The sequence below is a fragment of the Neopelma chrysocephalum genome, unplaced genomic scaffold, assembly GCF_003984885.1.
Source record: "Neopelma chrysocephalum unplaced genomic scaffold, ASM398488v2 Primary Assembly neopelma1_323, whole genome shotgun sequence".
Taxonomy (NCBI): Eukaryota; Metazoa; Chordata; class Aves; order Passeriformes; family Pipridae; genus Neopelma; species Neopelma chrysocephalum.
Genome location: NW_020897986.1, coordinates 193,206 through 213,954, shown reverse-complemented (window position 1 = coordinate 213,954; position 20,749 = coordinate 193,206). Strand labels below are relative to the sequence as shown.

Here is a 20,749-nt window from a genome sequence, read left to right as displayed (position 1 = left end):
CACAATCCAGCACTTTCCTTTGTTGATCTTCACACAGTTGGTGGTTGCCCAGCCCTCTCATTTGTCCAGGTCTCTCTGAGGGCCTCTCTGCCTTCCAGGGAGTCAACAGCTCCTCCCAGTTCTGTGTCATCTGCAAACTTGCTCAGTGTCCCTTCCAGTCCTGCGTCCAAGTCATTTATGAGGATGTTGAGGAGCTCAGGGCCTGAGATGGAGCCCTGCAGAACCCCACTAGTGACAGGTCACCAGTCTGATGTTGCCCCAGTCACTGTTACCCTCTGTGCTCAACCCATGAGCCAACTGCTCACCCACCTGATGTGTTTATCCAGCTGTGAGCTGGACATTTTGTACAGAAGGATCCTCTGAGAGACAATATTGAAAGCTTCACTGAAATCTAAAAAGATTCCATCACCTGGCTTCCCTTGATCCATGAGGTGGGTTACCTCGTCATGAAAGAAAATCAGGTTTGAGAAGCAGGAACTTTCCTCTCAAGAAGCCGTGCTGGCTGTGACCAATGACTGTGTTGCCTTTCAGGTGTTTTTCAGTACTTCCCAGAATAATCTCCATAACTTTACCAGGCACTGAAGTGAGACTGACAGGCCTGTAGATTCCAGAAGAAGGTCCTTCTTCTTGCCCTTCTTGAAAATCAGGAGCTCTTTCAGGATTCTTGGATGAATCCCATCAGGCCCCATTGGTTTGTAGGGCGATATACTAAATAAAGGACCTTTCAAATCCAGGTGCTAGAAAAGATTTGCCTAGAGAAATATATGTAATAGTTATTTTTTATAATAATATTGAGAGGCTGTTTATGGATACTATGCAAAATATGCACCCAAAGGAAAAAAGGGTGCACAATGTGCAGCAGCTGTGGTGGTGAGAGGAGCAGACAGAGGAGGTTTCAGCTTCCCTTTATTCCTCCTAGAGAACAAATATTCAAGGTGTGATACATAGAGCATCATTTTTTGGAGATTAGGATAAAGCAGGTGCATCTGGCAAGTGTTAGAAGATAACCCTCAGGCTAATATAATGCTGAATTGAGGGTTGACTTTCTCCTAGTCTCATACTGAAAGATGCAATGATACATAGTCATTCATTCAAGACATCTCCCCTCTCCCACTTAAAGGGCTGTTCTTAATGTTCCCAAAAATCAAGGGCTAAAAGGTAGAGCAGTTCACAGAAAAGAGCATTCCTTGCAGGTTTTCCTGCCTGACTGCAGGAAGCCGTCCTGCAGCTCATTAGAAACACCCTTACCTTCACTGTCTCATGCATTTATTTCAGATGCCAAAAGTGGGCCTGAAATAGGACCTCAGATGCCAAAACTGGGCCTGAAATAGGACCTCAGATGCAAACAGCCTTGAGTGGAAAATTGAAACACTCAAGCTGGAATTTGTTGTCAGATTCTTGGTTCACAGTCAGATACGGAAAGAGGTATTGAAGCTTCAAGGAGTCAAGCTTCTTCTTTGGCTTACCCTGGCTAAAAATTTGTTTCACATGAGTTTGCACAAATAAAATATAAAATTATTCTTGTTATTTCAGGGAAATAAAAATATCAATTATTCCCAGATACAGAATATAATCATGACAGAACAACAAGTGTTTACGTATTATTTTGAAATATTTCTTCTTCAGAAATTGTATTTCTATTCTATATTATTTTTACCTATGTCAGATTTTGCCAAAATTGTTATTCTGAACAACCCCATGAAGTGCTGCTGAAAATGTGTCAGAGGGCTATGGTGTCATAAATTAAAAAAATTACATTTTAACTTGATTTTCAGTTTGATATTCCATTAGTTTTTTTCTACTTTTTGCAAATTACTATCACTCAAAGAACCCCACTTTTCTGCTAGAAAACCCATTCATAATTAAAAAAAAAAAAACAAAACAAAAAACCCAACATCACTGCAGGCTTACATTTATGCCAATAGGAATTATTTACACCACCCTTATTTTCCTAGAACGGATGTTACAGGGATCTTCCACTTGGAGTTTCTTTGGTAACATGACTGGCAGACAAACCTTCTGAGCCAGATGATTTCTTTTTATTTGCTTTATATTTTCATTTGTTATCCCAGGCCCCACAAACAGTTCTGGAATGTCTGGCAAGTGAAAGTTGCTGCCTTTTTGGGAGTGTAACATCTGAAGGCATTTGTTCTGTACAGAAGAGAAATATTAACTAGCCATGGGTGTACGCTTGGACACAGTTGTATAAAATTCTCAGAACACTCACACACTCCACAATAATGCAAAGTGATTCATTGGTGTCTCATCTGATCCCTCCATGTAACAACCCACAGGTCACAGCACATAAACCAGTGCTATGGCAGCAGATGGAGCTTTAATCCATGACCCGGCTTTCACAGGGGGCTGGGTCATACATCACAAATGTGCACTTCATATTCTTAACTTCTGGGGGCTCAAAGTGTTTCAGCTATAGACAGAGCAGTGCCTTTTAAGAAGGATCTCTGCATGTTGGTTCGGGGTTTTTTGTTTGTTTGGCTTGCTTAGTTCACGTTCTGCAGTAGAAAGAGGCCTTTCAACCTCCCCTTCTACACTCAGTCTCACCAAAATCAGCCACGAAAATTGCACAGCTGCTCTCCTGTACATGTGGACAGAAGCCAATTCCAGCTGTGGGCTGTCCTGGAGTTTCTTTGGCTCTGCACTAAGCAATGAAAGTTGCTGTGCACGTCCTGCCCTTTCTCCTGAGCAATGGATGGGAACAGTCGAGGCTTCAGGTCTGGACACACTCTAATTTGCAAGGTACAACTGACACAGCAAAACCACCTGATGACTTAAGAAGGAGAAATGAGGATCCATCCCCAGCCAAGATAAGGCTGAAGAAAACGACTTCTGCTATTAAAAGCTCTCCCAGGTTACTTCATTTCTTTCTTGATTTTCTCCAAAACATGCCCTCTACCCTTCCTTCAGGGCTGCAACTACCACACACTACCTCTTTGTACAAGTTAATCCTTCAGGATGACAAGTCATTTCCTGCTTCTTTGGAAAAGGTATTGTTATGGCATTGATGGAGATAAAATGAAAGTTTATTTAAAACAAAACAAAAACATACAAGGAAAACCTAATTAATTGAATTCAACAAACTATGCCAAAGACATAGTTAAGAGAAGTGTTGCTGTTTAATCTGCTTTTCTTAGGTCCTCTTGTCCTATAAGTCCGCCCAAGGTGCAGATCTCTACACTGAGCTTTCCTTCATTTTGCTTTCCTTTATTTATTTCTCTATTGTCTCAATCTATTATTTAAAAGTGCTGAGAGATTAGACAAGAGTCAGATCAAGTCAATGTGTCAGGCTAATGTTTAACCCTAAATTTATACCTCATAGATAAAAAGGGATTGTACTACAGATTTCACAGCAAGAGTCCCTTGCTTCAGCCTGCCTGGAGGAAGCACTAGTAGCTGTAGAGACAAAGTGCATTCAGCACCTTCCTAACTCATCCTCAGCTACGTTTTTTTCCCCCTCCTTAGAACTGAACTGGATTAAAAACCACCTTCTGGCTGAACACTCTTTCTGTTTATTATTTGTCATCGTTTGAGCTACAGATAAGCTTCAGCTTGGCTGTCAACAGAGTAAATCTGGTCAGAGCACCAGTCACAGTAAACCAGAATCCTCCATCAGAGAAGTGTACAAGTGGTGCAATGCCAAACTTTGAAGCTCCAGAAGTCAAAAAATTTGTGGCTTGGGACTATGTTGTTTTTGCCGCACTGTTTTTGGTCAGCGCCAGCATCGGAGTCTTTTTTGCGGTTAAAGAGAGGAAAAAAAAAACTTCAAAGGAGTTTTTGGTGGGCGGTAAGCAGATGACATGTGGACCCATAGCTTTTTCTCTCACAACAAGCTTCATGTCAGCAGTAACAGTCCTGGGGACACCCTCTGAAGTTTATCGCTACGGGGCATCCTTTGTGCTGTTCTTTCTTTCGTACGCGCTTGTCATCGTTTTTACTGCTGAACTTTTTCTGCCTGTCTTTTACAGATCTGGCATAACAAGCACTTATGAGGTAAGTGAAAATCATAAAATAGAGGCACTATTCTAGCATAAGTCAGTATCATGCACATATTTTTAGATAAAAATCTCTGATAGAAAACTTTCTGCGGTGTTTTATGGAACAATCGTCTCGATACATCAATTATTTTTAGAAACTGGTTGCATTATCCAAACTAGTTGTTTATGTTGCATAAGTTGAAAGCACAAAATAAGGGTTAGAGATCCTGTTATGCCCATATAGCACAGACAGGATATAGGTTTACACACCAGTACCAAATTAAATTACAACTGGAAAATATTTAAGTGTATCCAAATGCTTCTGATGTTGTAAGTATTCCCCTCTGGTTTAGAGAGCAGGTATTAAAGACAGACTTTAAGAACAACATTCAACACTATCCAATTCAAACTTAGTCTAGATATGGCAATTTGATCCAATTTACTATAAAAGTGGACTATTGGATATCGAAAAATCTGAGATGGGAGGAAGAGAAAGAAGATGGCAGGCCTGTTCCAGAAATAAAAAAGAAAGAAGAAAAAAAGACAGGATTGGAAAACAAATTCTCTAGGAAATTAAATGAATGGCTTATGAATTTTGTGGAGTTTTTGCCTGGTATTCTTTCTGGAAGACATTATTTTCTTCATAATGCAGTTCAGCAGCAGCCCTTATCACCTGCACACCCACAGGGCAGCTACTGACCATTTGGGACAGCCTCTTACTTACTTTAATCAACTGCTGCAAATTTGATTGCTCTTGTTTGTGAGTAGTTTCAACTAAGCAAGAATTGGATGAAGAAAGTTGGGTTAGTTCACAAGGAGCTTCCTGAAAACAGAAAGGCTGCTCTTGTTCCCAAGGAAGGGCTTTGGTCAATCAGATCTGCCTGGGTTTGGAAATATTTTCAGGTTGGAAAAGAGTAAAATTGACCATCACTGCAAGTAGTTGCATTTTCTGGGTGGTTTTGATCCAAGATCAGAGAATTAATTACTTTTGTCATCTGAAACACCAAAGGTGTCATTGTAGTCAGAGAGACCCTTGAAGTATGCTGGAAAGATGGTTTTGCTGGCTTCATGAATTATTTTTAGAATCAGGTCAAGTTACATAAACTAGCTATGTATTTGTATGGGAGACCATGGGGTTTGTTATGCAAGAAACACAAGACGAGCACAAACAAAATTAATAAGAAGATGCTTTGGCAATAATACATAGTGCATAGCCTGGAGACTTGTAAAAGAGAGAGGACTTGTACAGTCCATGCCAGGTATCTGCTGGGGATATGGGACTATGGCCCAAGGAGGAACCCAGCCCAGGACAGGCTGCATGGAGGCTGCCACAGGGGCAGAGAGATTCTACAGAGAGACTCCACAGAGAGACTCCAGATTCAGGCTTAAAATCTGGGCTTTTGAGACATCTGCTCACCTCTGCAGTTGTGTGGTAGTTGGGAACACCTCTCTACATCCACCTGGAAGTCCATAAGATCCCCTTGTCTTTTCACACTGCTGATGTGCAGATTTGGCTTTAGGCTGAGGCAGAGCAAGTGAGAAAGCCAGCTTAGCTCATGCACTAGGAAACTCCACGTTGCTGCTTCACCATCTGCTCCACCACCAGTTTTGCCAGTACTGGAGTCAAACAATGCTATTTCTGCTAGAGATGAACTTAAGTTTCCTCATTGTATAGTTGGAACACACTTTCATTTGAAGTTTAAATTTCCCTCCCTTGTAGCCCTTGGGCTCTTCCGGTTATTCCTGGTACAAAGAAGGTACTGCAACCCAACTAGAACTTCAAGTACATGGTACAGATGAGAAGATTTCTTAAATGCAATTATCCCTGTGTGTAAGGACAGTCCTGCTCTCCTTATTACTCATAACAGCAGTGCCAGCTGCCAGTGATTTCACTTGCATAGCAAGGTGTTACTTGGGGCAAACAGAAGAGTAGCATCTGTGTCACAGATGCTACATGTGCAATTTACTGAGATTACTCTTTTTCTTAGTATTTGGAGTTAAGATTTAACAAGATTGTCCGCCTTGCTGCAACGTTGATCTACATCCTGCAGACGGTAAGAAAACATTGACTCATTTTAATGCTAATTTCACTCAACATTGATTTTCACAGACTGCTCTCAGATGGCACATTTTTTAGAATGAGATGTTTTAATGATGTTACTCTTTTTTTCTTAGTTTTTTTCACTGGGACTATGAATGCTAAAATGAAAGAATGGTTGTATTGTGGGATATTGGGAGATATTTCTTGTTGCATGATTTCCATTTTAATAATTTCCAAACCTTCAGCAGTAGATTTGAATGCTACTGAGTTTTATGCTTTGTTTCTCCATGAGTTCCGTTAGAACTTACATGTGAAGGGCATTAAGTCAGTTGCTTGAAAGGGATTGGAGGGAAAAATTAAAATTTAATTTCTGAGATCCATGCAACTTATTTCTGTATCACTCTTTGTGTTTTCTGCAGATACCCTCTTTCTATTTGGTGATGATATTTTGTCATCTAGTCATCTTAGCAATAGGTGAAATAAGTAATACCAAGACAGGTAATTGTCCTTTCCTCAGAAAGGAATTAAAGCAAAGATTTTTATTTTGTAAGGGCTGAAACAGAAAGACATATACAATACAAGCAGACCTAAAGAACCTCCTAGATCCAGTGTTTTGCTCAGAGCCCCACTCTAAATAGAAGCCTTATCACTGAGCATTCAAATACATGACTTTTTAATGGACTTTTTCTCCTTCAGATCCTCTACACAGGAATAGTGGTCTATGCTCCATCACTGGCACTCAACCAAGGTGAGTTCCCATGCTGCACTACACTGCCACCCCAAATAACCCCACCACAATCAGAGTAAATGAAGTGAGGAAAACTGATAAATAACACAAAACCCCAACCCTCCTCAAAAGTTCTGTAAGAAGGTTTTGCCTCCACCTCACAGCTCTGCCTTTCTGATCCCCCAGACCCCTCTCACACCTGTACATTAGTAGGAGCCTCACTGTTGCTGCTCTGCTCTCCTTTCCACTCAGTAACCACCTGAAGAGGTTCGCAGCAAACAGTTTCCCAACATCCTGACAAAGTTCACAGTACAAGCTGATGATCCAAGACCACACTCTGTACTTTGATTCCCCCCGTCACTGTCTCCCATGTTCAGACTTCCATGGGAGTAATTCCTTTCCATGTAGCTGGAGCTCAGTGCTGTGCTGCTTTCTCTCTGCAGACTTATTCAAATAATGTTTGCAAGCTAGGCATACGCATCCATCACCACAGGTGGGATCAGTAATTTTACTGCCATAGGGCACAAGGAATCATCATGACCCGAATCCTGATTTCACCCAAACTGACTGGGAAGACGTTTGTGAGGCTCCTTTCGTTGTTCATCATCTGAGTTGCAGCCGGTTTGTCCCATCCCTCCTCTCATACAGTACCAAATTTCCTTCCTCTGGTGTGCAAAGGAATTCCATGTGAGAGTTCACATTCATTCATTATGCCATACTAACTTTGCTAATAAGAGAACCTTTAAAAATATATTTGCTCTCACAAACTGTGCCTTGCGGGAGAGATTTCAAGATCAGCCAAACCAAAATTTGTGTGTTTTGTGTAAAGGAACTTTATGAAGCAAAATGAACAAAAAAATTCATTTTACTGAAGCACATTTTAGCATCAAACTGTTCCTAGTCGCAAGGAATGGAATTTACTTAGGGGTTGGGTGTTTTTGTCTTAGGATTCTTTGGGATTCTCTGAACAACTTAGTTTCTCAGAAAAAGTTCCAGTCTGGGGAACAGAAGGGAAGCATTGCTTATAAAGCTGTGTCCCATAAAAATGACACTTTTGCTTCATGCAAGTATTCTTCTTACATGTTATTTTTGCTTGAAAGTTAGTTAATTCCAATTTGAAAGAGGAAAACAATGCATAACAGTATCTAGAAGTTCTAAGAAACTTGAACAATCCAGCAAAGCTCCTAGTAGACACAAAAGACTAAAATTAATAATTACTCCTATCCTACTAAAGCTAAAGGATTACAGCTCTTCTGTTACTATTCAGATTTCTCTAATGATTTGGTTTTCTTTGGTTTTGCAGTCACTGGATTTGATCTCTGGGGCTCTGTAGCTGCAACAGGAATTGTCTGCACTTTCTATTGCACTCTGGTATGTAACAGGCCTTACTGAACAGCTGGAACACGAATGGTTGATTCAACCATCCTTTAAACATGACAGACTATGGCAGAAGGGTGTCTGCCACGTACAGTCTGACTGAAGTTTAAAGTTGGAGAACACGGAGATAAATTTCTTCTACACTCTGTGGTATAAAGAAGTCTATTTGGAGAAAAAAAAATCCTGTCTAATCCTCTGCTGTATGTTGCAAGGTTTAAACAAGACAGCTCGAGGCAGAGTTCAGATAAGGAGGAGATAACCTTCCCCTGTCATACTAAATCTTTTGATAAGACGATTCTTATCTTTTACAAGTTATAGGCTGAAAAACTCCGTAAATGAAAAATGTGCCTCTGGTGTTACCCCAGATCAAGAACAGAGCAATAAAACCCAGGAAGGACAACCAACAGGTTATAGAAAGCTTTGCTTCTGAGTGGAAGCAACATGAGACTCCAAATTCCAAATTAGATAAACATGGCAGTGAAGCAGCAGAGCCCTGGGGCTCAGGATACAGCCCAGTTCCTGTTCTCATTACCACTAACGAATTTTTTCAATATTTCAGTCCACTCTTGTTGAAATCACTTATTATGTTGCTCCAGTACAGATTTGATCAAACATGAAAGTAGCTATGGAAGAAAGCTGAATGGCAAACTTTCTGGGGCTATTTTCCTGCGTGAGGCTGACTGTGCCCCAGCGGGCTCTGAGAACACGCGCAGTGCGACGGGGTGTACGAACAGGCCAGAACTCCCTAAGCTTTTGCCCTGTGATACGTTCTTCAAATGCACATAAAGAAGGCACAAAAAAAAGCATGTAACTGGAAGTCAGGTATTCTCATATGCCTGTGGAATTTTCTGACCTGCAAGAATAAACCCTTCACGGGAGAATGCAAAGAGTCCCGATTTGCTGGGTGCTGTGCATACAGCTCGTGAGCTGTTGAAATAAGGAGCCTTTCTATATTTTGCAGTACTCAAGCAACAGGAAAGAAGATTGGGGGCATACAGTTTCTCTTTGTTTTAGGGAGGATTAAAAGCTGTTGTTTGGACAGATGCATTTCAAATGATTGTCATGGTGGCTGGCTTTGTGACGGTTTTGATTCGAGGAACGAGTCTGAATGGTGGATCAACCAAAGTCTGGGAAGATGCCCATGAAGGATCACGACTAAACATATTTGAGTAAGAAACAAGCGGTGCAATACTTCCCCCTTTTGAATATTTAATGTTTAGAAACCCTACCCTCACTAAGCCAAAAACATGGTGTAACTTTTGAGGATGGTCCTGTGCAGGGCTAAGAGTTGGACCCAATGATCCCTGTGGGTCCCTTCCAACTCAGCATATTCTGTGATTCTGTGAACCTTGGTCATTCAGAGAAGCCCATTCCTCATTTCTTCAGCTCTTGGCAATGCAGTTGACCCTCAGGAGAGCTTAAGTCTTTCAAAAAACCAAAGCTCTGCTGAACTGAAGGGGAACTCTGCCATTTTTTTTTGCTGTAGCTACAAATGAAGCCAAATTATTCCTTCCAACTATATATATCTTTCATTTTCTTTCTTGAAATTGGCACTTAGTTTTACATGCACTCACCACAGCAGCTAGCAATGGTGCATTGGGATAGAAATCTGACCTTCCTTTGGCTGTTTGGGACATTGACTAAAAAGTTCATTAATCAAGGCAAGTCACTGACAGAATCCAGCAGCAAGGTCAAATGTTATCTGCTGTACCTACCAAGATAAGGAGAACTGCAAAGATGACAGATTTAAGACAGAAAGATATGCTTGTACCAGTTAGATTTCCTGAGTAATGGAATTTCATTGTGCAAAAGATAACACTGCAGCTGAAGCAATTTCTGTAAAGGAATTTAAGTCATCATGATGTGTTATTAAGGGTTCGCTGGATTTTTTAGAGTTTGCTAAGTGACCTTGTTCCTAGCAGAGGACAATGTCCCAGGCAGGATGGCTTGTAGGTCTGTTGCTTCAGTATGATACAGATCTGATATCTGGCCATAAGCAGCCTCATAAATGTGATTAATTTAATTAATTGGTCCTCTGACTGAGTCTGAATGATATTTGTTTATCCCGATGTGAAAAAAATGTGTTCCAATATAAAAGCAACAAAACTTCCAAACCTAAGCACATCAGATGTTGTCTGTGCTGGAGGACAGTATTGCCAATGCAGAATTTCTGATTCAGATGGTAGGACACGCCAGATAATCGTGAAAAAATCACCGACCTCTTGCTAATAAATGTTTAAATAAGCAAACTAAATTGCTTCTTTCCTCCTTCTAGCTTCGATGCTGATCCTTTGAGACGACACACCATCTGGACAATAGTTATTGGGGGAACATTTACGTGGCTGGGGATCTACGGAGTCAATCAGTCCACGATACAGAGATGCATTTCTTGCAAGTCGGAAAAGCACGCTAAACTGTGAGCTGCCTGTCATTAACCTAGTCCTGCAATCAAGCACACTGATGTGGAATTACACTAAGTTTGTCAGCTATACTAAGTAAATGTTGGGATCTCATTAGGTGGTAGCAAGCTAATTTTGCTCTGAGAGTCTTACTACCCCTTGCTCTAACTGACTAAAGTAAATGCAGAAAGAAAAAGAGATAGCTACCTATCTGTTGCAGGTTATCAATTTGTGGTCAGCCAAATTAATCCCCAGAAGCAGAGTATGGCAAAGATGCCCACACGGAAATCGTGCTATCTACAGCTTAATTGTAAAAGTGTATTTATTGGAATTGTGTTAAAATCGTATTAAAAGTGGTTATTGATTTTGTGAGGCACTACAGTGCAAGGTATCATCTAAATAAAATAAAATCAATAATTTATTAAAATTCTACAGCATAAAAATAATCAGAATCAACTTCAGCAGTGGCACGTGCATAGCTAGACATGTTTTACTAAACAACCAGATTTTTTTCACACACCTAGCACTGATTGCTTGCACACGTCTAAAGCATAAAGGTTCTTACTTTTTCCTTCTTCAAACAGTTAGCCTTTTTGCTGGCTGCAAACATACTAATTTTTCTTGAGGTCATGTGTGTCTATATGAATTTATGCTGCAGAAAATTAATTGTCTGAAAAACATTTAGAAGTCACACCAGTGAGAACATCACTAGTAAGAAGTTGGGAAAGACTTTTGGGTCCCAGGTCTGAACTGGCCTTAACAAGAGATCTTGCATAAAGTGATGTTCAAACACAGTGTGGGCTCTGTAAAATCTGGCAGCTCTCAGGACCTGCAGGCTGCTGAGCCACAGCCACACAACCTTCCCAGCAGGTGCTGTCACCCACACCCTTTCCATGGGACGGTGAAAAACAACCGAGACTGTTATTTCACATGGTGAAACGTGACAGAATCCATCCAAAAAAGTATTCTGTGTGCCTTAATGGGTGAACAGCAGCAACAACTCCCAACAGGCAAAAATCTGCTCTTACAGTGGACAGGAGGGAAGACTCAGTGCTCAGTGCAGCCCATTCTGCATAGAGGATACTGGTCTCTTCCAGCTGTAAAAAGTTGCCTGGAAACATTATCCTCGCCCTACAGCATAATGATGCTGTACTTCTCCATGTTTTTTTAAAATCTTGCTTTGAATTATACAGCCAGCTTTGAATTAGATAACCAGCTGTAATTAAGGCATCTCCCTAAAAGGTTTGGAATAAATAACTTCTAACAGTTTTTTGTTATTTTGCACTAAACAGTTTCTCGCCTTTGCTCTAGGGCACTTTACCTGAATTTATTGGGACTTTGGATAGTCCTAGCGTGCGCAGTATTTTGTGGATTGGTGATGTATTCTCATTACAAGAGCTGTGACCCTTGGACTGCTGATTTCATTTCAGCTCCTGATCAGGTACAGATGTCCATTACTATAATTAGGAGCTGCTTTGGGCCCAGATATAGCATATATCAGGACAGTTTAAATTTAAATTAAAGTTTAAATTAAAGTGCAACGCTTTATGTCCTCTCAGCACTCAGGCTAATTGCTAAATCAGGGCTACAATAATATCTATTCTGGCACTTCTGCAGTGCTAATCCAACTGGGCATTTTTCCCAAAAGACATCCCCTTTGCTCAAAATCTGACACCATGTTATTTGGGACAATGCCAGAATTTAGCAACATGCCCAGAAACAGCTACTTCTCTTCCATTACCCAGGAAAACCTTAATTAATTTCTTGTGCTGCTCTTGTGCTCCTTCTACCCCAGCTCATGCCCTACTTTGTCATGGACATTTTTTCTTCGATGCCAGGAGTCCCGGGACTGTTTGTTGCCTGTGCATTCAGTGGAACACTAAGGTCTGTGAATTTGAAATGACACTTTAGCTGTGTAGGATGATTTCTAAGAAGAATGAGGTTAAAACATGAAACCCTAAAAAAAAGCCCAGCTGTTTTTCTTAGAACATTCTAGGAAGCAGCAGCAGTGCTTTACTGAATTACATTACATCCCTGGGAGTATTTGAAAAGGAGGGTGTTTAAAAGACGTGTAGACATTAGGGACATGGTTTGTGGTGGACTTGGCAGTGCTGGGTTAATGGTTGGACTCCATGACCTTAGAGATCTTTTCCAACCTAAAAGATTCTGTGATACATTTGTGACACAGTCTAGCTCCAGTATCTTTATACCCCAAATAGGTTTTAGAATAATATTATCAAAGCAGACAAAATAAAACTGATCTGCTCATGGCGAAATTCTCTTTACCTAAGATAACTGCCACAATATTACAGTCAGGATATAAATCTTTTCAGCAAGTCTATCTGTGACTGTATTCACCAAATATGGGTTCATCCACCTGGCTGAAAGCCAGGTCATTCATGAAGGACCAGGGTAGCACTAGTGGTAACTGCGCATCTTTCAGTTCCTAAGAGAGTAAAGTTTTAATTCTGGAACGTCTATATTTTGAAGGTCTTTACAGGTTTGTAAATGGAACTGTCAGTTAGGATGAGTTTCTGTCTCATTCCTTGCCGGCATGAAGCAGAGCCCTCCTCAATTGCAGAGGTAACAGAAACCTCCCCAGCTACAGCAGCACACATGAAAAACACCATAAAACACACAGTTCTTGAGGAGCATTAGTGCTGAACAAGAGGAAGCATTTCTTTATATATACAATTGGATTTCAGATTACACTGCTTTCTATTTACTTACCACCCTTCTCCCTTTCAACAGCACGGTGGCCGCCAGCATCAACGCTTTGGCAACTGTTACCTTTGAAGACTTGGTCAAGAAAGGTTTCCCAAACCTCTCCGAGAAGATGAGCACGTGGATCAGCAAAGGCTTATGTAGGTACCCTAGAGGGGTTCCATTTTTCAGCAGCAAAGGGCACTGTATAAAGGCATTCCCTCAGAAACACTCGTGCTTTGGTATCCTCCACAGGAATGCAACCCTTTAGAAACTCCCAAGGTGAATGTCAGCCTGATTCTTCAACAACATTAAGTACCAGCACTATATGGTACTGGAACAAACATAGACTAGCATCAACAACTACTCAAAATCCTTGGAAGAGTTTGGTTTAATGGAAATTTTGGAAAACTCTCTTTATGACACAGAAAGAATATCAATGTAGTTATTACCACATTAATCTATAGTAGTATTGCATACTCTTTTAGAGCAATACAATAAGTAATTTTTATTCAAGCTTAGAGTTATTGTATAACCAGGTTATTCAGCTGTTCAGAGAAAAAAATACGTAAAAAAAATTTTAAAAACCCAGATCCTCAACATAGCAAGCATCCAAAGTGACTTGAATTTTTAGGATAGTTTTTACAATTATTGCATTCATATCATAACCCTTTTATGAATACCATAATATCATAAGCATTTTATTAATGTTCATAAACATCATGGAAGGGCCAAGCCAATATCTTTTTTATCTCTGTAACTGTTTCTAGCCTTCTCCATTCCTGCTTTTCCACTTACTACTTAGTTTTTTTCACTCTGTACCCAGAATTTTTACCAAGGTGTGCTAGACCATTTTAGTTGGCTTTACTTGAGACTACTGCATACAGAGCTCTGCCTACCACAAAGTTAAAATTGGTGTCAAAGGAAGAAAACCATCATTTCTCAACTCATTAACTAGATTATTTTAAAAGTGATATTTAAAGGCAACAGAAATATTTCTACATGAGGCATAACTCCTAAATTAATTTCATTGCCATCGCTCTGCTTTGCAAGAAAAATCAATCAGCCAAAAACCCAACAAGACTTCACACAAGACACTGCTGGGTGCTCAGTGATCCACTCTAAACATCAAACCCAAAGTGCAAATTCCCCCATGCTGCCTGGTCACCTCAGACACTACTGAATTAGAAATTGTCCCCACTATTGCCCAGCACTGAGAACCTCCTCACCTGATCTTTTCCAGGTGTATTATACGGCGTCCTGTGCACTTCCATGGCTGCAGCAGCATCGCTGATGGGAGGAGTCGTGCAGGTATTTCCTGCTTCAGAAATGCAAGGAACAGAGCAGGAGTGAACAGAAATGCAGTGAACTGAACAAATAATGCTGCCAGTTCTGAGGGCTGCTACATTGCCTAAACTGTTGCAGTGGACCCTCTGATAAGAGGAATAACTAGGAAAAAAAAGATCATAAATCCCCTAACTCCTTCATTATTTACTCACTGCTAGGAAACGCTACTGAGTGTGATTCTCTTTAACTGTGCCTTGAAATCACTGCTTATCCCTTCTCCCTCACCATTTTCCCACTCAAAATTACAGACAAAAATCAGAATTGTGCATGCTCCGCTCAACTGCTGCCCTGAACTCCCCTCTCTTCTCTGCACCCACAGGCTTCCCTCTCCATCCACGGGATGTGTGGGGGGCCCATGCTGGGATTATTTACGCTGGGAATTGTGTTTCCTTGTGCTAACTGGAAGGTAAGGTTAAAAAAAATCCTGATCTAAAAGAAAATCTCTTGATGTTGTTTGGTTAAAACTCCACCTTGAAAATTGTTTGGGTTTTTAATCTGGGCTGCTCTTCAGATTTAGAGCCTGAGGATCTAAGATCTGTTTAGTTGTGCCTTTCCCCTGTCTGAATTTATCTTTTTCAATTTAAGTCTACCCAGCTGTGGAATAATTAGTGATTAGATCCACATGAGGGTTTTTTTTTAAATTATTTTTGGTTTTAAGTTTCACAAAGAAGAAAAAAATATTCAGTACTCACCCCAGCAATTGTGTCAGTTGCTCTGCCTTTGCTATCTCACTCAAACACAACATGAACTCGTTCCATATTGCCCCATCAGCACTCCCATCATGGTTCCCAGAAGTGAAACTAAAATCTGTATCACAGCTTTGATCCCAGTTTCGCGTCAACTTTTATACCTAGAGGGCACTAAACCACCACATTTTGTTCCTTGGTCAAGAGAACAGAATTTATTTACACTGACATAGACTAAACCATCATCACCTACTGCTGCCTAACTAACGTTCACAGAAAAGCGCTTCTGGCGAATCACCTTTAACAGCATCTTTCTACACTTGCCAAGGGTGCTCTTGGAGGCCTCTTAGCTGGGATCACCTTGGCTTTTTGGGCTGGTACTGGCTCTTTCATTTACCCTGCACCACCAACCAAGTCCATCCCTCTGCAACTGTCGACCCTCAACTGCACGCTGGCAAACGGCACCGAGTCGCTGACCACAGCAGCTCCCACGGCAGCTCCTGAGAGGTATTGGTACCACCTAAGCCTGCATTTTGGCACAGAGTACAGCCCCAGCAGGGGCTGGGAGTGCAGAGTAACTGCAGTATGAGCTGCATTTTGCTGGCACAGTCAGGAGACAACTTAAATGCACTTGTTGCCCGTCACGAGCTGCTTTTGTCGCCTCTTCACAGGCCTTTGCTGGCAGACACCTGGTACTCCCTGTCCTACCTGTACTTCAGTGCCATTGGCTGCCTGGGATGTGCCATCATAGGGTTGTTGATAAGCTACATAACAGGTGGGTGTTCTGTATAAACATATATATGTATATTTATATAAAACAAATACGCTTTTGCACAAGAATCTGACTCAGCTGTTAAAAAAGCTTTTAAAAATCCAGCCTGTGAGACACGGACCCAGGAGGAGAGGGCAGCAGGCTCTGATCCTGCTCCCCCACCTCATAGTCTGAGGTTCCCAAGGCTCATACCTAACTGTAGACTCATGTATCATTATTTATTTTTCTTTTCAGGACCTACTAAAGGAGAAGATATCCCACCAGTGTTGATTAAGCCAGTCTGCAACCTGTTTTTCTTCTGGTCCGAAAGACTCAAAACTCTGCTCTGGTGTGGCGTGCGGCACGACAGCCTGGAGGTGAGTACCTGAACCAACCAGCTCAGCCCTGCTGTGCCCCAGGAGCAGCAGGAACACGTGCAGGTACCTACACGAGGGCATGTGCTAAGCAGAGAACCAAACAGCTCTCAGCAATCGCTTTTGAACTTACAAAAAGGGTGCTGCTCAGGCACTGCAGACTGGAAATGAGATCAGCCAAAGCCTGGTCAGTAATAAGTTACTTATTTTTCCTGTTTGCCTCACATATGGGGACCCAGGTTCTCCAGAGACAAACAGCCCATGAAATGGGGTCTGACCTCCCTCTCCCTGCCCTCCCTGCTCCAGCAGCCAAGCGGGGACAAAACCGCACTTTAAACCATAGAGAGGAGTTCACCAAGCTATCACCTCCTGCTCCCACAGAGCACAGAGGGGAAGACTTAAGCACTTGTATGACTTCTTGTTGCTGCCAGCCCCACCTTCAGAGCCTCTAGGGCTTCTCCTCTCCAGAGCAGCACCAAAGACTAGCAACCAGGCAGGGCTGCAACCACCAGCTCCTTCCCACCTCCACCTCCTGCTCCTCCACAGCAACAGCACAGGCTGTTCTTCTGGTGTCTCGAGTCATTGCAGCTCATTAAAAAGGCATACAGAACCAACATCTTGTCTTCTTGCACTGTTGTAACAATTTTCCTTCAATCAAAGGGAAAAAAGCAGCGAATACAGGCTTCAAACTACAGGGATATTTTCTTTCTTTTTTTTTTCAGATTGAGTTTGAGAAAAAACTGTCTAAAGTTACTGCAAATAAAGCCTTCAAGAACAGTATCAACAAAGAAACCCATTGCCAGATCTCTGGTTACAATCCCGAGGAAAAATCCTATACAAATATGAGCAGAGAATCTCGCCTCTAGAAGCCGAGGGACAGGGGACATTTAACCCAACTTCAGTTCTCCAACTTCAGAAATTATGAACTTTTTTTATTGCATTTACTGGCTTGTAGGTGACCAAGAGGGAACAATTGCTCTCTATAGCAATAAAGGCCAGATTTTTATTTATTAATTTCTTGGCAGACCTGGGAAATGATGGGACAATGGGATTTTGGAAGCGCCGCTGTTTCGGAAGAAATGTTTAATAAATCTAGTTGTGGAAGCTCCCTCCTTGAAGTAGCTGCACTACATCTGTATCACATGCTCTGTTCAGTAACCTGCCATTAAAGGCAAATGTGCAAAGGTGAATTTGAGATAAGACTTTGGAGAAGTTTCTGAAGTCTCTCACTAAGATGAGACTGTCAATTGCCCTCTGTCGAAGGGAGAGGAGGGAGGTCAGGTTAATCCTATTCCCAGGTATCGTAAAAAGCCTCCTCAACATCATTTACATCTCATGGCCACAGACATGATTGACTAGGTTGTATTAAGAAAGCCTAACTATCATGCATAGGGGCACAAAATAATTCCTGAGTAGGAGTTTTTCAAAACACGAAGATGAAGGTATATAGTGAGATGAAGGAGGACAAAACCCTCTCTACTGGTAGCTGGAGGATATCTGATTCAGAGACCTATAACTGTGAAGATAACAAAGTCTGCTCTGAATATTTAAGGCACTTGTTCAATATTATGTTCTGCATGCATTTCACAAGTTTAGCAACATTGGTTTCACTACAGACTGAGTATATTTTCAAGTTGTTTGACACAAAAGAGAATCTTAATTCTTCCATTTAATGTCAAAACCCGTGATTTATGTTGGCTAGAATTTCATTCTCTCCAAATGCTGTTGAAGAAATATCATGAAAAATTTTTCTTCATATTTACAGATTAGTTTTGTTTCAGCTAAAGCTGCTCATTAGGCCCAAGTGTTTTCTGTATTTGTAATGGAGCCAGGCACAGGGTTTAGTTAAAGTCCAACATGTGCACTTACAAATGATGGCTAAAATCGTTAATCAGTAGTTCATTATTCAGTCCTTTAGCAAGATTTAAGAATAAGTCCTAGCAAGACTGGAATTCAGAGAAATTACCATTTTGACCAAGTATTCATGTCAATATTTTTTACAGTTATCTTCTCATTTCCTTTATATCCTGAGCCACTGACCCTTCCAGGGAAGAGCTAGCCTGTCCACTTTGGTTGAAAAACTGAGAACTAGAACAGGTAAATTCTAAAGGAGCTTAAATTTAAGGACTTGTTAGTCACTGGTGAAAGCAGGAGATCATAGATGGCTAAAAATTCAAAAACTGAATCTATCTGTGCCTTGAGATCAAAGTAATTGAGTATTTAATTGCTATAAGTGCCCGAGCCAACCCTGAAATTACTTCTTTGCAATAGTATGGTTTGAAGGCTCATTAGCACTCACTTTTTAAGTATACAATTTTTTTTTTAAATTAACTTTGAATATTTGGAATAATAAAGGTCAAAGCCGCTTTCAAATATATCCAAGTTTATTACTGAAAAAAATGCAATATTCAAATGTGTATGATACAGTAAGTAGTTGCATTTGTACATGTAAACCTTGATAAAGTAAACAGCATCTCAAAGACAAACTTATGCCAAAAGTGTCTTACAATAATTAATCAGATCTACAACTTTTTCCTCAGTGAATTCTTTTAGTTCTGGGGTACATACTGGCTTGTTAAAGTAATATTAAAAAGAAACCGAAAGCTGACATGCCAGAGGAACTTCTACGTTTTGCACAGAAAAGTGAATTTCTCTGAAACGCTCTATGGTACTGTAAACTTATTTTAAATATTCCTTACAAAGTGTGGATTTACGAATAGAAAAAATAGCTGAAATTTTATTTTTACTCCTTACTTAGAAATGAAGTTGTATTTAAATATTACATAAATTTCAAATATATACACATTTTAAGAAATCTCGTACGATCATGATATTGCAAGTTAGCCAGGACTATCAGAGTAAAAAATGACTGAACTACCTTATTCAGTTAGATTTTACATGAGATTATTTCCAAGAACTGAAATTTCACTGATACTAGTCTAGGTAAAAATTAGAGCCAACAGTTTGGAAGATTTTTCAATACAAAACTCTGAGTCATTTAAATAGAACACAAAATAAAAATGTGATCTGAATTTTTTTCCATTATTAACAGAAAAATTGTCATGTTGTCAGCAGTCAGAATCTCATTAGCTTTAGACTCTATGGGGTTTAATCCTGATTTCTCACCCAGTAGCATTCTACTAAGTAGCTCAAGTCAATTAGAATGCAAACTACAAAGAACATCTAACATTATAGAGGTTATACCAAGAAGGTAGAATGAGCCAACAGAACTAACACAAGGTAACTTCCAGTACAGTGAGGAGGGAATACACCATTAGCATTTCAAGACTAAACCCAAGTTCTGGATTAAAAAAGTTCCTGTATAACATGGAATAGCAAAGTGATTTCTCCACAGTTCTTTGTTGTGCCATTAGAACTTTGTGCTGTTGTGGTAACATTGTGCTATCGTGGTTATGCCAAAATCATGTCAATCCAAATTTCTGGCAAATGTGATTGCAGTGGCAATATCAGACAAAAATTGTCAATGCCAGGCTGTTATATAAATTTAAAAAATATAAGATTGTGGAGGGTATTTAGGATTGTGCGTGTGTGTGTGTAGGAAGGGACACAGGGAGAACAAAATGTGGGGCTTGGGGAAGTGACTGAAAGGACAGGCCCAGAAACAGCACATGTGCAGGCACCTCGTGCTGCCCAACACTGCTTTGTCCAACACGTACTGATCTGTGAAAAGCACCAGACAAACCACTTTGGCTTCTCAGCAAAGGACATCCAAAACCAGCCCGTAAACAAATCTGCAGCTATAGAATTGCCCTGGAAATTGGACTGTCAGACAGAAGGCAGCATGTAATAAAACACCAAGGGTAAGTAAAGAATGAGCTACACGAGAAAAGGAGAAAGATCAGGAGGGCTGACCCAACACTCCACGCTCAAATCCTTGTTTTTCAGAGCCTGTTGCAATTCTGGAGCAAAACCTGCTGAAGTGAAGATGATCCCTTTGCTTCCTCTGCCTATCCTCAGCCTGCCTCCACATGCTGCTTGTTGCATTTTACCCCAGAAGAACAAGGGCATTGCAAGCATAAGGTTGAGTATGAACACACTTAAGGAACTTTTTAAGCTGCTAAATTTTCCACTACAGGAATTTAAGTTTGCAATTCACTTAAACACTTCCAAAAAGTGTCACTGTATGCATTTTAGGTAGACAAAATATGCTTTGTGACAAAATAAAAGGTCTGCCTAGATGTGGAATTCTGTTCGAATTCTACTGTCAGCCTTAACACCAAATAAACACTATTATGAAAGGCTGGCCTTATATTTGTTTCAACCTTTGCCCCAAAATAAGCAACATCAGCACTTTATGAGGACTACCAAAAAATAAAATTATTCTGGAAGTA

At 40.6% G+C, this 20,749-nt stretch overlaps 1 protein-coding gene and 1 long non-coding RNA gene across 4 annotated transcripts in view; one reads left to right on the top strand and one right to left on the bottom strand.

Moving 5' to 3' along the window:
- LOC113978380 overlaps positions 1 to 15,681 on the bottom strand; it is a 22,995-nt gene extending 7,314 nt beyond the window's left edge. For both annotated transcript variants that reach the window (XR_003537552.1, XR_003537551.1), the window contains exons 1-2: positions 15,571 to 15,681; positions 14,469 to 14,560 (exon numbers count right to left, since the gene is read on the bottom strand). This is a non-coding gene — a long non-coding RNA (uncharacterized LOC113978380). The remainder of the gene's footprint in view (positions 1 to 14,468; positions 14,561 to 15,570) is intronic.
- Positions 3,377 to 20,749, top strand: SLC5A12 (solute carrier family 5 member 12). 2 transcript variants are annotated; one of them, XM_027705287.1, is made up of 15 exons: positions 3,377 to 4,008; positions 5,981 to 6,046; positions 6,730 to 6,781; positions 8,064 to 8,131; positions 9,152 to 9,306; positions 10,413 to 10,553; positions 11,848 to 11,977; positions 12,332 to 12,420; positions 13,288 to 13,400; positions 14,483 to 14,550; positions 14,906 to 14,992; positions 15,601 to 15,779; positions 15,944 to 16,047; positions 16,279 to 16,400; positions 20,304 to 20,749. In XM_027705287.1, the coding sequence occupies exons 1-15, from the start codon at positions 3,652 to 3,654 to the stop codon at positions 20,334 to 20,336; spliced, it is 1,764 nt and encodes a 587-aa protein (XP_027561088.1). In that variant the 5' UTR covers positions 3,377 to 3,651; the 3' UTR covers positions 20,337 to 20,749. The 2 variants fall into 2 exon arrangements, with proteins under 2 accessions (XP_027561088.1, XP_027561087.1); XM_027705286.1 differs by lacking the exon at positions 20,304 to 20,749 and adding an exon at positions 17,120 to 17,701.

Coding starts and splice junctions, on each gene's coding strand:
- SLC5A12 (XM_027705286.1), top strand. CDS start 3,652: ATGCCAAACTTTGAAGCTCCAGAAGTCAAAAAATTTGTGGCTTGGGAC. Junction 6,782..8,063: donor ATCACTGGCACTCAACCAAG/GTGAGTTCCCAT, acceptor TTGGTTTTGCAG/TCACTGGATTTGATCTCTGG. Junction 16,048..16,278: donor GTTGATAAGCTACATAACAG/GTGGGTGTTCTG, acceptor TTTTCTTTTCAG/GACCTACTAAAGGAGAAGAT.